Source organism: Pituophis catenifer, unplaced genomic scaffold, assembly GCF_029215685.1.
Source record: "Pituophis catenifer annectens isolate HBS135680 unplaced genomic scaffold, rPitCat1.0.hap2 SCAF_16, whole genome shotgun sequence".
Taxonomy (NCBI): Eukaryota; Metazoa; Chordata; class Lepidosauria; order Squamata; family Colubridae; genus Pituophis; species Pituophis catenifer.
In genome coordinates this window covers 20,343,299-20,356,728 of record NW_027256896.1, presented here as the reverse complement: position 1 = coordinate 20,356,728, position 13,430 = coordinate 20,343,299, and the positions used below count along the sequence as shown (strand labels likewise).

Below are 13,430 nucleotides of genomic sequence, written 5' to 3'. Positions count from 1 at the left end.
GAGCGAAGGAGATTATTGTTTTTTTGGGGAAGGGGTGGGTGGGTATGGGGTGCAGGAGACTTTGAGGTGGGGGCTCTTCCAGCTTTGCAAGGAAGGAGCCCCAGATCCTGCCGAAGTTGTTCTCTGTAAGATAAAGCCCTTCAGAATGAATATATATATTATATGAATTATATATATATATATATATATATATATATATATATATATATATATATATATATATATATATATATATATATATATATATATATATATATATATATAATAATTTATATATATGGATGGAGGGGAGCGTTTGGCGTCCCGAATGCGCGCCTTGTACGTCTTATTATCAAGTTAATTAAAGCTAGCATCTGACAATGTCACTCGGCTATAGAAAAAGAGATTTAAATGCGACGTCTCCCAGGACTGCATGTCAAGGGCTGCTATTCTTTTTTCCTCCCTCCGCCCCCCCCCCCCCCCGCAACCCTCCCCCCCTTGTCTCACTGCGCTGCTGCCTCCAATCCAGCTTTACAAGAACAACCACGAAAATCGGTTGCCTTGAAAGCCGCTGTTTCTATTGGCATGGAAGCAATTATGAAAAATTTTGATGTCGGAAAAAAGAAAGAAAGAAAAAAAAACCCCCCATCACATTAAAAAAAAAAATAAAGGGAGAAAAGAATAAAACCATTTCGCTCATTTGTGCGCGCCCAGCTTTTTTCTTTTTTCTTTCTTTTTCTTTTTTCTTTCTCTGTTTGAAGATAGAGTGGCGGTATGAAAAGATATCAAGAAAGAGTGGGATCAAAGGGTCCCCCCCTTTTCTCTCTCTCTTTCTCTCCCTCCCCCCCTGAAAGATTCTTCTCAAGCATTTTAAGAGATTATTATTATTTTTATCGCCATCGTCATTATTATTTGAACTTCAACAAGGAGCCTGGAAAGAAAAGAGAAGGAAAAAGATTCATGTGTATCTCTCTCCCTGTGTGTGTGTGTGTGTGTGTGAGAGAGAGAGAGAGAGAGAGAGAGAGAGAGAGAGAGAGGGAGAGAAGTGTGTGTGTGTGTGTGTGTGTGTGTGTGTGTATGTATATATATATATATATATGCAAAGTCGATTTTGAAATGTGTCCATTGAAATGCGCGGAGCTGGTTGCTACGTGGACTTGCTCTGGAGGTCAAGTGACGGACGGATTGTATGCTTCTCCATAATAATATTAATTAAACAATTTGCATGCTAATAAGGTAACAATTATCAGGGCTTCTGTTGAAAGATTCAGGTTATTACAACACGCCAGCCTGAGGCCAAAGGTCAGAGAGTGAGAGGCGAGAGAAATTTCAACTCAAATTAACATTCTGTCAGCTCCAGAAAATGGGATAAATAAAGTCGAATTAATTCATTATAATAAAAGAGAGGCAGAAGCGAGCGGGAGGGAGGGGGAAAGAGGGGAGGGGGGAACCAACCCCCCCCTTTTATTCGTGGGCAGGATTGATTACCGCTTTGTATTCAAACCCACGTTCCTTTGGCATTCCTCGTCCTGAAATCCGACAGAAAACGAAGGTTTTATTGCTACAGGCGAAAACTTGCTTCAGTGGCTACAGTTTACATTTAGTATTTATAGAGAAAGAAATTAAATTATGTTGAAAAGGGGAACCCTTGGCCTCTCACCCCGGAATTAGTAACTACCTATCTTTTTCTTCCCCTCCCTTGAGGTGGGCAAGGGGCGGGGCTGCGGGAAAGTGTCGGCCGTCTAAATTGCTATTTTATTTTATTTTATTTTATTTTATTTTATTTTATTTTATTTTATTTTATTTTATTTTATTTTATTTTATTTTATTTTATTATTTTATTATTTATTATCTTATTTTATTTATTATTTTATTTTATTTTTTATTTTAGCTTTCAGTTAGGGCCGAAAAGGAAGGGAGAAAACCTTCGGCTCCTCGTAGGATATTCAGTGGCACAGGGAATCCAAGGGCAATTCGGATTAGGCTTTTCGTTCCGTTCTTTACTCCGAATTGAAACCTGCCGGTCTGATCCGCGCAACCGCTCAAATACCTCTCTTTGTGACCCCGAGTGCGCTATCCACGTGGATCCTGATATTTGGAGCAAAAGGTCCCCTAAAAATATGTTTCCGGAGAGGCGATTCGGGTTCTCCCTGAAAACTTCGAAAAGGCCAATAGGGATCTGAAGTTTGAAAAGAGACAGGAAGTTTTGAAAATAAATAAAAAGAGGAGACGGCTGTGTCGTCTTCAGATTTTCCTCTTCTTGCTATTTTTTAAAAGAAAAAGTCACTTAGAAAAGCAGAAATATTCTTGTTATTATTAACCTGAAAAGAAGGTCCAGACAGGTTAGGGAATTTGGGATTAGATCTGAAGAAGAGACGCGCGTTTTAGGCGCAATTGACACCTTTCGGTCACCTCATTTTCTAGCTTTTGGGCTTAAGGAAAAGCACCAGATTTTAGACGCGGCCGCTTTTGAAAGGAGGGCGGCAGATCCTAAATTTAGCCGGAGAGGGTTTCACCTCGAGAAAGACCCCCAGAAGAGAGGAGGACGAAAGAGCTAAGCTCTGGACGGCCAAACGGCGAGCTTGGGGCGCCGCGCGCTCAGTTTATTTGGGAGGGGGAAGCGAGCCCCGTTTCCTTTCCCTGTAGGGGGATTGAGGTGCGGGGATGCTCGCTTTTTTATCCCGGGGCTCTTTTGCACGCGGCCGACTGGCCAGTTAAGTCCTACTGATCTTGCGGGGAGCCCGGCGGGGGCGAGGAGAGGAAAGGGCCAGCCAGCCGCGAGCTGCGCCTGGCCCCATCCTTTGCCTCGCTCCCTCCAGAAGAGCTTCTGGCCAGACGTCCGTCTCAAAGGGCAGGAGCCCTCGGCTTGCCAGGGGTGGTCTCTTGGGATGGGGTGGGGGTTAGACCTCATCTGGTGACATTTTTTTTCGTGGACGTCCGGCGCGCGCCTCCCCACCCCCGGGAGAAGGACTCCTAAACTTTTACGCACGGAGTTTACCTGGATCAGCAGCCGGAGACCACTCGCCCTGATCGGCGCGGGAACGCTTGGGGAGAGGGGGACCCGGAAAGAAGCTGCCCACCCTGGCATCTAGGCCGAAGCTCCCCCAGCAGATGCTGCGCCTTCGGAATCGCCCTGGAAAGGCTTTGGATTCGCTTCCCAGGCCGCCCACCAACGGCACCCAACAGCAGAGGAAAGCGCGCCCAGGAAAGTGGGGTCCCCGTAAACTTTCCCCACTCCCCCAAGGCATGGGCTTGTAAGACACCGCTGCCTCGCAGATTTGTGCCGCCAGTGCGCTTCGGCGTTTGCGGGAGCCGCTGGCTGGCTCTAAACTGACCCGACTACAATAGCCACCTTCTGGCTTGTCGGACAGGGGTCAGGTTTCCCAAGGAAGCCCCCTCCCCCCACCCAGGCTCTGCCTTAGCCCCGGTCTTCTTCGGCCTCCCGCAGCGAGCCCTCCTCCTGCAGGGCCTGGGATCCTCCCGAGGCACCTGAAAAGCTTTTTTTTTTTTTTCCTTGCGGGATCTCTCTTTCGGCCCAGGGAACTTAATTTGGCCTGCTGGCCCCGCGCTTTTCTGCTTGTTGAGTTCAGACATACTCGCCCGGTTGTCAGATTTTTTTTCCTCTGGGTAAAATGTGCGTGTGGATGGGGGCGCTTTAGAGAGGGTTTGCGCGGGTTTGAATGCGGAGAGGTGCCTTTGGATACGCGCGGGTCTTTCTATGTGCATCTCTATAATTATATTCATGCATCTCTCTCTCTCTCTCTCTCTCTCTCCTCTCTCTCTCTCTCTCTCTCTCTCTCTCTCACACACACACACACACACACACACACACACACACACACACACACACAGAGCCCGAAATATGAGTCATGCTCTTTTGCCAAATCGCCGTTTGTTTTTTAATTAGGGACCCTCTGGCCCATTCATAATTTAGTACGTGTGTGATTTTACTTTCTCTAGGGATGCGTGGGGGAGAAACCTTTAATTATTATTTTGATTGATACGACCTGATGGTGCTGATATATATTAGATAGATAGATAGATAGATAGATAGATAGATAGATAGATAGATAGATAGATAGATAGATAGATAGATAGATAGATAGATAGATAGAGATATGCACCCCCTACCCACTCGCACCCCTTCTTTCTGCTCCAGCTAACCCGTAATTTTTTAGCTTTTCCAATTCGCGCCCCTTCTCCTTCCTCTTCCTCTTTGCAGAGAGAGGCGGGGGAGGGAGGGAGGGAGGGGGAGAGAGAGAGAGAGAGAGAGGGAGAGAAGCCTGAGAGGAGATGAAAAGGCTTGTAGTTTTAAATTCATCGTGACAGGCCTGGAAAGAAGGATGATGAATCTCCTATTATTGGATCAGTCTATTTGCCGCTCAACGTCTCTCTGTAATTGGAGCAACAGCACTTTAAAAGGTTCAGAGGAATGGGGACGTTTCTGGGGGAGACGAGGAAGAAGACGGCGAGGTGGGGGGGGGGAGGAGGAGGAGGAGGAGGAGAGCGGCCCTCCTTCCACCACGCAGGGAAATCTATTAGTGATTTGGGGGTCGGGGGCCGCACGGAACGCGGGATGCTGCGAGAGGGTTTGGGAGATCCCCGTTCTCAGCCTCTGAAGTTCTTCACGGATCCTCTCTGGGCGCGCCCCCCGGCCCCCCCGTCGCCCCCCGCCCGCTTTCCTCCTCCGGTTTGGCCCGGGCTGTCCTCTGCGCCCTCCCTCCCCCTCCCTTGGGGGCCGGAGTTCTTATCAAAGAGAGACACCCCCCGCCGTCCCCTCCCCGGCTTCTCCTTGTCTTGTTGTGACAGTTGTGATATTGTTTATTGAGGGTGGATGTCAGGTATAATTAGCAATCGATATGGAAAACGGTCGGCTTCCCCCCCACCCCCCTTCGCCCGCTCAACCCAGCCCCCCCCCCCTTCGCCCGTCCGGCCCGCCTCTGACGTCAGCCCCGATGCCTGCTCCTTATTGGTCCCAAATTCCCCGGGCCTGAGCCTAATGATGAGGAGGCCTGCCGGTGCTAAAGTTAAAACGCCCGGGCGGGCCGCCTTGCGCCACCGCCTCGCCGCCGCCACCCCCGCGCTCCTCCGGCGGCGGTGGCGGCAGCAGCTGCGCTGAGCGCCCGCGGGCCCCGCTCCAGCATGGACAGCCGCCTCCTCGAGCACCCCCATGCCCAGTTCGGCGGCATGGTGGGCTTCCCCTACCCCATCGGACCCCCCCACGTCTACGAGCTGGCCGGCCACCAGCTCCAGGCCGCCGCCGCCGCCGCCGCCGCCGCCTCGGTCCCCTTCTCCATCGACGGATTACTCAACGGCTCCTGCGCCGCCGCTGCCGCCGCCGCCGCCGCCGCCTCGGTAGTCAACCCCAACCCGCTGCTCCCCTCCGGTTGCGGCGTCAACGGGGATGCTCAGCCCTTCAAGCTGACCGGTGAGTGGCCGCCGCCCGCTTTCGCCTCCCTGCCTGCCAAGCCAGCGGCCTAGGTCGAAGCCAGGGGGGAGGGCTCCTCCGAGGGTTGAGGGGGGGGGGGGAACAGGCTTTGCAGCCTGGGGAGGAGGAAGAGGATGGAGGAAATGCGGGGGGGGTGTTTGAAGTTGACAGCTGCTTTTGAGGAGGGGGACAGGGGCTACGGTCCACTAACCCGGCATTTCAACCCTCGGCTTGTCTGAACGGGAGCTGGGCAGGGGGGCTTAGAGAGCGGCCTTTGTTGGCCAGGCTTTGCAGTCCGGCCTCCCACCCCACACGCCCCCCCGCTTCCCGCCCCCCGCATTCGGGCTTCTTCGAAGCAGAAACGCTCCCTCTGCGAAACCCTGAAAGTTGGGCCGAGCAGGGAAAGGGGTCCTTGGGGAGGGGTCGCGATGGGGTGGGGGGGGAGAGACAGAGAGGAATAAAGAAGGTCCTATCCACCTGGTCCAGGCAAGATCGCTCCTGCGAGAGTCCCACGGAATCTTCTCCCCTGGAATCTGTTGTGGGGGTGGGGGAGAGGCTGGGAGATCTTCCCTGAGCATCTTTGAAGTGTGTCTGGTGGGGTCTGGGGGGGGGGAGTCGTGTGTAACGGCAGGAGATGAGTTTAGGGAGCCTGGCTAACACAATAACGACTTCAAAGGTGGGGAGGCGTTTATTTAGAGACCCACCGCGCAGGAGGAAAGAATAGAGGCTGGGATTTTGGTTCCCACGCGACCCCTCAACCGAGTGCTGGGATCCTGTCGTGGGGGGGGGGGCGCTCCCCTGTCTAAACAGACAATTGTGTGTGTGGGGGGGGGATGGCGACCAGGCCTTTGGAGGTAGGGCAGCTTTGTAGAGACCCCCGAAAGCCTCTGCGCGAAAAGGCTTTTCTAGAGGAATTATTATGCTTTATTATTATTTAAGATTTAATCTTCAATTCGATTCACAGTCTGGGACCGGTAAAAACTTAACAGTTAAAAATTGTCCTAACCAAATGGACCTAAGAGCTATTAACATTATTATTATTATTATTGGTTCATCTTCCATTCAGAGTCTGGGATTGGTAAAACATAACAGTTCAAGTCCTAATCCAGGATTTAAGAGCTGTTATGGTAACCTCTGAGTATATAGGCAGTTCTGAGTAAGGTGTTTCCCCCCCTGCAAATTATTATTATTATTATTATTATTATTATTATTATTATTATTATTATTATTATTATTATTATTATTATTATTATTATTATTATCACAGTCAGCCAGATGTTCAGACTGGATTTTGCATTTCTGCCCTACCTATCTAGTCCTTTTCCAAGGACCTGGGTTAGGGAAATCTGGATGTTTGATGGTGTTACACATATCACCACAGAATCCGGCATTTTTGTCCACTTCTGATTAATTATTACTATTCTCTGACAACCGTGCTTGGCGGTGGAGCTATCTGAAGTTCTACCCAAAGGCTCAGGAATCTTAAATCTGGTGGCTGATGGCTTCCCTTCTCCTTTTTCTTTTCCCCAAGCCTGCAGCCCTCCGCAGGAAACAGCCTTTTGATGCCAGACTTCTCCAGATTCCCCGCAAAGTCCATTATTAAACTTTGATTTAAGCAAAGGCGCTTTCTTGAACTTTATACCTGAAAGGGGGGGGGGGAAAGGGCGAGACGACGAGGCACGTGCCAATTTAAACACGCGTCCGAGACCCCCTCCCCAAATAACTGAGCTTTCAAGTGGGGGGGCTACCTCTAAGGAGAGAAAAAAAAACCCAACGTCAGAGCGAAATCCCCTTTAAGGAAGACGGGCGAACCGGCAGCGTCTGCCTGTTTGTTATTCCCCATTAATTCCCAATCCCCCCCCCTTTCCACTTTGAATAATAATCTACTTTTAAACAGCCGCTTTTGTCTCCAAAGAAGGCGCTTTTAGGAGCCAAAAAGCCTTGAGTCGCCCTGGGCGAATAGGCGGCAATATAATTTTTTTTCTAAAATAAAATAAATAAAATAAAAGGGGGAAAGAAGGGAAGCGTTTAGATGTGGGGCAGATGAATTCGCATTGGGATTGGAGGGGTGGGTTTTTTTGTTAAATATATATATATACATACATACATACATACACACATACATATCTGTTTCCCCCATGACTGGACGTTTTGAAAATATTCCTGCGTGGAAACGCTTTTAAGGAGATTCCTAACGACCGGAGGGATGGGGGGGGGGGTTCAGCTTCGTTTCCTTTAGCTCCCTTTCTGCTTTCCCTCCCCAGACTCAGTGGATCCGGACAAGGAAAGTCCCGGGTGCAAGAGACGAAGGACCCGGACGAATTTTACGGGTTGGCAGCTGGAAGAGTTGGAGAAAGCCTTTAACGAAAGCCATTATCCCGACGTCTTTATGCGGGAAGCCCTCGCTTTGCGCCTGGATCTGGTGGAGTCGCGAGTGCAGGTAAACCGGGCTGCCGCTTGCCCCTTTCCTCGCCGCCCAGGGCTGTGTGGGAAGCCTCGTCCGCCACGTCGCCCGGGACTAAGCAGGCCTGCCTCTCCTCCGTCTTCGCCAACGGCCGCCGAGTCAGGCCCCGGCCGAGGCGGAGAAGCTGCGGTCGCTCCGACGCTTCTCCGACTCCGAATCCCCTACTCGAGGCCTGCGGATTGACACCGTCCGCGCCTCTTCCTTCAGGGAGGAGGCGAATTTGCAATTCTCGGGGTTATTTTCCCTCTCATTTCCTCCCCCTCTCCAAAAAATACACAAAGCCACTATTTGCATCAAACGAATCGGCTTGAAATCTCTGCAAAAGTCCTGATATGATAAATGTAGCATTTTGGATTTGTGAAGGAGGGGGGGGGGCGGCCGGCTGGGATAGAGGGCTGTAAGCATGAAGTGATAAATCCTGGGGTGTTTTTAAATCCACGCTGTTGTTGGGTTCCCCCCTCCCCCCCTGTGACTTCATTCCATTCCTCGGCCCTTTCTCCTTACTTACGCACCCACCCGCAAACGCATCGCCTCTGCGCTGCTTTTAATACTCCACCCCACTCGAGCTTCAAAGGGACCAATTAATTGGGTTCAAGAACCCAAGGTTTGAATTTGGAAGGCTGGCGGAAGGAGGGGTGGGCTCTCTCAACTTGGCAAAGCCCCTCCAGGATTTCCCCTCCCCGCACAAAGCCAGGAACCGAAGGCCCCTGGCATGAAATTCCAAGCCTAAAATCAGAAAGATACCCCTAACGAGGCGATATCGCCCTCCCTGAAATGCATCTCAGGAGCCCGTTGGAAGACGCGTAAAATAAAATGCAAAAAAGGAAACGAAATATTGCCCAATGCTCTGCCTTTTCCCACTAGTAAGGTTCCGATTAATCCAAGCAGGCCTTGTCTAAAAAAAGTGTATTTACAAAATACTTCTGCCCACCCTCCCTGCCTGCCTCCTTTTGACCTCTTCTGTTTCCAAATCCTTTTATCCAATCTGTTCAAGGGTTTTGACTGAAGTCAAGATCCTTGATTTCCCCTCTAATACGATAATTAGTAATTCTGCCTGACAAGGGCTGGAGGAAGCTAACACCCAGGCAGTTATAAAAAAAAACAAACCCCGAACAACTAGGAATTGCAATCAGCTCCCAGCCCAGCCGATTTTACCTTGGGGACGGCTAAAAATCAGAATCTGAAATAAAACCAGCTATCGAAGAGACCTCTCTCCTTCCCTCGCGCCCCTTTTCTTAAAAATAAACAATAAAATAAATAACGCAACAACGGTCAGAAATTCTCCCGGCGTTTAAATTGAGGTTTGGTTTGGAAAATTGATTATTTAAATGAACGATTTTTAGATTGTTGTTCTTTTTTTTCCCCCGCCCAACGTGCTTATTTAATTTTTTTTTAAAAAAAGTTTCCTCCGTTGAGGATTGCAGTGGGAAAGAGCGAGGGAAAGACCGAGTAGGAGGGTTGTTTTTATTGTTGTTACGATTTAGAAAAAAATATGTGATTTAAAAAAAAAAAAGCCACACTGAAATTTTTCAGAGGAGACTATTCGGTTGAAGAGCTTATGTCAAATCATGGACGCTCAACCTCCCTTCTGAGATCCCTTTCTCTCTCTCTCTCCTCCCAATTTTTTTTCTCTCAGAGATAGCTGCTTACTCCCCGTCCTCCCCCAGCCCCCCAGGCTAAAAATCGTGTCATCTCTGCGTTTTCTCTCCCATCTCATTGGGTTTAAAATTGGAATTAAAACAGTGGAAGAGGGCTGCTAAAAATGGCCAATTCCTTCGGGACGTTGGCTTTTGGTTTTTCGGAGAGGGGGCGTCAAGCCTTGATCTCCGACGGGGGTCAGAGTTTTTCCTTCCCCAATTTCCCTCTTCCCCTCCCCAAACAAATCTTAGCCAGGAGGAGGCGGCGGCGGCGGCGGCCTTGGAACTGCGGAGGAAACGCCGGGTGGGCTGAATCCCCGCCACCGCCTGGTGAAAACCCAGCGAGAGAAGCGCTCCTACCGAGGAGACCTATTCTCCTCCAAGGTTTTCCTCCTCCACGCCTTCCTAAATTTGTGGTTTGTTAGGGGGTCCTCAAACTCTCGGGCCTTTGTGGTGAAGCCCCCCCCCCCCCTTCCCGCTATCCGCTCCGTAAAGGAGAAGGTGGCTGCGCGCGGATTTCTCTTACTATAAAGTTCTCCACTCCTGACTTTTTCCTTCCGCGCAATTTCTGCCTCTCTCCCGCTTGTGGCAGCGGCCTTTCATTATTTTTTTTTTTAAATTAAGATGTACCCCCCTCCTCCCCCGCCTCCAGCCGTTGCAGAAATCGAGAACACATAGGATCGCGCATCAGGCCCAAATCCTTCCTTTGGGGAATGGGCAAAGAAAGGATGCTGCTGGCCAAAGATGCCAGCAGATTGTTTGCAAGCAGTGGGGGGGGGGAGAAGCATAAACTCGGTTTCCCCCAACCCCCCCCATCCTTGTGAACAGGGAAGAAAGAACCAGGAAGGGGGGGGGGCTTCTGATATTTTGATCTGGATCTCCTGGCTTTCTTCTTTTTTCAACTCCTCGCCTTCCCTCCTCAGCCTTGCGCCAACTTTTCTGGCTTGTGGGGTAGAAGCCCCCGGTCTCTTAAAAAAAAAACCCACCAAACCAAGACCCCCCTTCCCTTGTTTTCTTCCGAATATCAGTCAAAAGGCGGCGCGCAGACCGCCACGTATACCAAGGACTAATTCTCTGGTTTTTAGTGCCTCGCCTGCATCCCCCATAACCACCGAGCCCCAGGCGCGGAGGGCCCGAGCTGGCTTTCTCCCCCACCCTCTCCCGGCCTCCAGGTGTGGGGGGGGAGAGGGAGCCCGGCTGTTAACAGCTTCTCCTTCTCCTCCGGTGTGCAGGTCTGGTTCCAAAACCGTCGGGCCAAGTGGCGCAAGAAAGAAAACACTAAAAAGGGTCCCGGCCGGCCGGCCCACAACTCGCACCCCACCACCTGCAGCGGGGAGCCCATGGATCCCGAGGAGATCGCGCGCAAGGAGCTGGAGAAGATGGAGAAGAAGAAGCGCAAGCACGAGAAGAAGCTGCTGAAAGGCCAGGCCCGCGGCCTCCACTCGCCCAGCGGCCTCTCGGTCAACAGCAGCACGCAGAGCTCCGACAGCGACGGCGGGGGAGGCGGGGGAGGCGGCGGCCTCTCCCCGGACCCGCCCGACGGCTGCAAGACGCCCTCCAGCAGCGGCCACCACGGGCCCTTGCCCGGCGGTTGTGACCCGGCCGCCGCCTCGGCTTTCTACCCGGGTCGCTGCGCCGCCAAGGACCACCCGGGGGGCCCGTCAGGATCGGAGTGCGCGGGGCCCCCTGCCCTGCCCGGCGGCTACCCCAAGCTCAACCCCTTCAGCGTGGAGAGCCTTTTGTCGGACTCCCCGCCGCGGCGGAAAGCGGCGCTGGACTTCTCGCCCGCCCTGGCCCCCTGCGCCCCCGCGGCGCGCACCCTGATCGGCAAGGGCCACTTTCTGCTCTACCCCATCACGCAGCCGCTGGGCTTCATCGTGCCCCAGGCCGCCCTGAAGAGCAACCCGGCCCAGGAGGCGCCCCAGCGAGGCTCCCCGCTCCCCGCCGCCAACCCCAGCCCGGACCCCGCGCCCCCCAAGAGCAGCAGCACGGCCGCCATCTCCACGCCGGGCGACGGCGGCATCTCCCTGCCCAGGAAGGTCCTGGCCTCGCCGCTGGCCGCCCCCTGCCCCTCGGCCGCCTCCCCCGCGCCCTACGGCGTCGACTCGGCTTCCCAGGGGGACGGGAGCAGCGGCCCATCGGCGGCCCCCAAGTCGCCCCCCAAGGAGGCCGGCCACGCCAAAGGCAATCCGGATTGCCGCACGACGGAGAGAGAGACTGCAACGGAGACCAACTGTTTAGACTGTGAGGAGGTGGATATGGACTAGAAAGGGGGGGAGGGGTGCGGGAGGGGCCAGATCAGCATCTTTATCTGCTAGATTCCTTGCGGGCGGGGGTGGGGGTGGGGGGCGAATGGATCAATCGAAACTTCTCACATTCCCAAAGTTTTTCCTTCTAGATTCTGTCCATCCCTCGGTTCGCGACCTCTGTTTTTCCATTCTTCGCGCCTCCTTCCCCCCCCAAAAAAAACTTTCCCAGGTTCTAACTTTGCCCTCTTGAAATCAGGTGACCGATTTTTATTTTTAAAAGGGTGAGATTTTTTTAAAACATTTTTTTTCTTTTATTCTCTTTGGTTTCCTTCCCAAAAGAAGCTCCGAGAGGCGGGAGGGGAGGGGGTTTCTTTGCCGGAAGCTGGACTTGACCTGAATGCAAACTGTTTTTTTTTTTTCAAAAAAAAAAAAAAATCCCCCTCAACCAACCAGACACAACAGCGACTCCTCAAACCTTGTAAATTGCAAAAATGTTTAAAGATATTTATATATGTAAAAAAAAAAAAGAGAAAAAATAACACACTTTTTTTTGATAAATAAAAATCTGTTTAAAAATCAGATCTGGCATTTACTTCGTCTTCGCTTAAAAAAAAAAGAAAGAAAAGAAAAATAAAATACCCCCTCCCCTTTTAAGAAACGACAATAACCTCCTGGTTAAAACGGGAGAGGGAGAAGGATAATTTTGGATTGGATTTGAAAGCTTAGCTTCAAAAGGAGTGAGGGGTTTGTTTAAATAAATAAATAAAAACGTGTTGTTTTTTTTAAAAAAAGACTACCTTTTAACGCTTGTTTCTAGCTATGCCCTCCACGGGTTCATTGCTTAACAAATATATTCCGTGAAGGCCACCCCTTTCCTATATATTTTTTTTGCCAGCCTCGCCGTCACTCCCCCTAACCTCCTTTCTCACCCCCCCTCCTCCTCCTCCTCCCCGCCCCCCCCACCCCCCCACACGAGGTTAGCAGCTTCAGGCTGTAAGGACCAGGCCAGCTCCTGGTGCGTTTTGATATGAAAGTAATTATTTTCCCGTTGGCGGCTGCGGGGATTCGCTTTTCTCGCCCAAAGGGTTATTATACATTACCGATTTCTAGTGATATGAAATCACATAAACTTCCTACAATAATAGAATTAGCATGAAAGGCTGGGGTGTCAAATTGAAATTGGAAAATAATAGCCTCAGTAGCTGAGGGAGGTGGGCGCGCATATTGGAGCGGAGATGGGAAGACGTGGGCCGGAATTTTCATGAGGGGGCTGGCATCGGCCCCCTCCCGGGCCGAGCTTCCCTCTTTTCTTCTCCCCCCTCCCCCCTTTGTCAGTCCTCTTGTAGCTGGCTATATTAAGATAGATGTCCAATGATATGTTTCATTGTTCTGTCGCTTATATTGATGTTGTGGCGTTATCAGCCTATTGATCATATGTCGCGCGTAATAGGACAGGCGCCGCAAATGTTCGCCCCCTTTTCTTTCTCTCTCTCTCTTTCTCTCTTTATACAAAAGGCGAACGCATTTGTTCTAATAGGGTTGGGGGTCCTTGGGGAACCTTTGGGGGTTGGAAGACAGCTGCACCAAAGATATATTAGCAAACTTGGCTGGGTCTAAAAATAATAATAATAATAAGAGTAAAAAAAACAACAACAAACCACACGTACAAAAAC

General features: G+C 51.1%; 1 protein-coding gene across 1 annotated transcript; it reads left to right on the top strand.

The window, feature by feature from the left end:
* The first annotated feature begins 5,121 nt into the window (after positions 1-5,121).
* On the top strand, positions 5,122-11,775 carry UNCX (UNC homeobox). The gene is made up of 3 exons (XM_070955236.1): positions 5,122-5,407; positions 7,672-7,847; positions 10,741-11,775. Exons 1-3 carry the CDS (start codon positions 5,122-5,124, stop codon positions 11,773-11,775), a joined length of 1,497 nt encoding a protein of 498 aa, XP_070811337.1.
* The last annotated feature ends 1,655 nt before the right edge of the window (positions 11,776-13,430 follow it).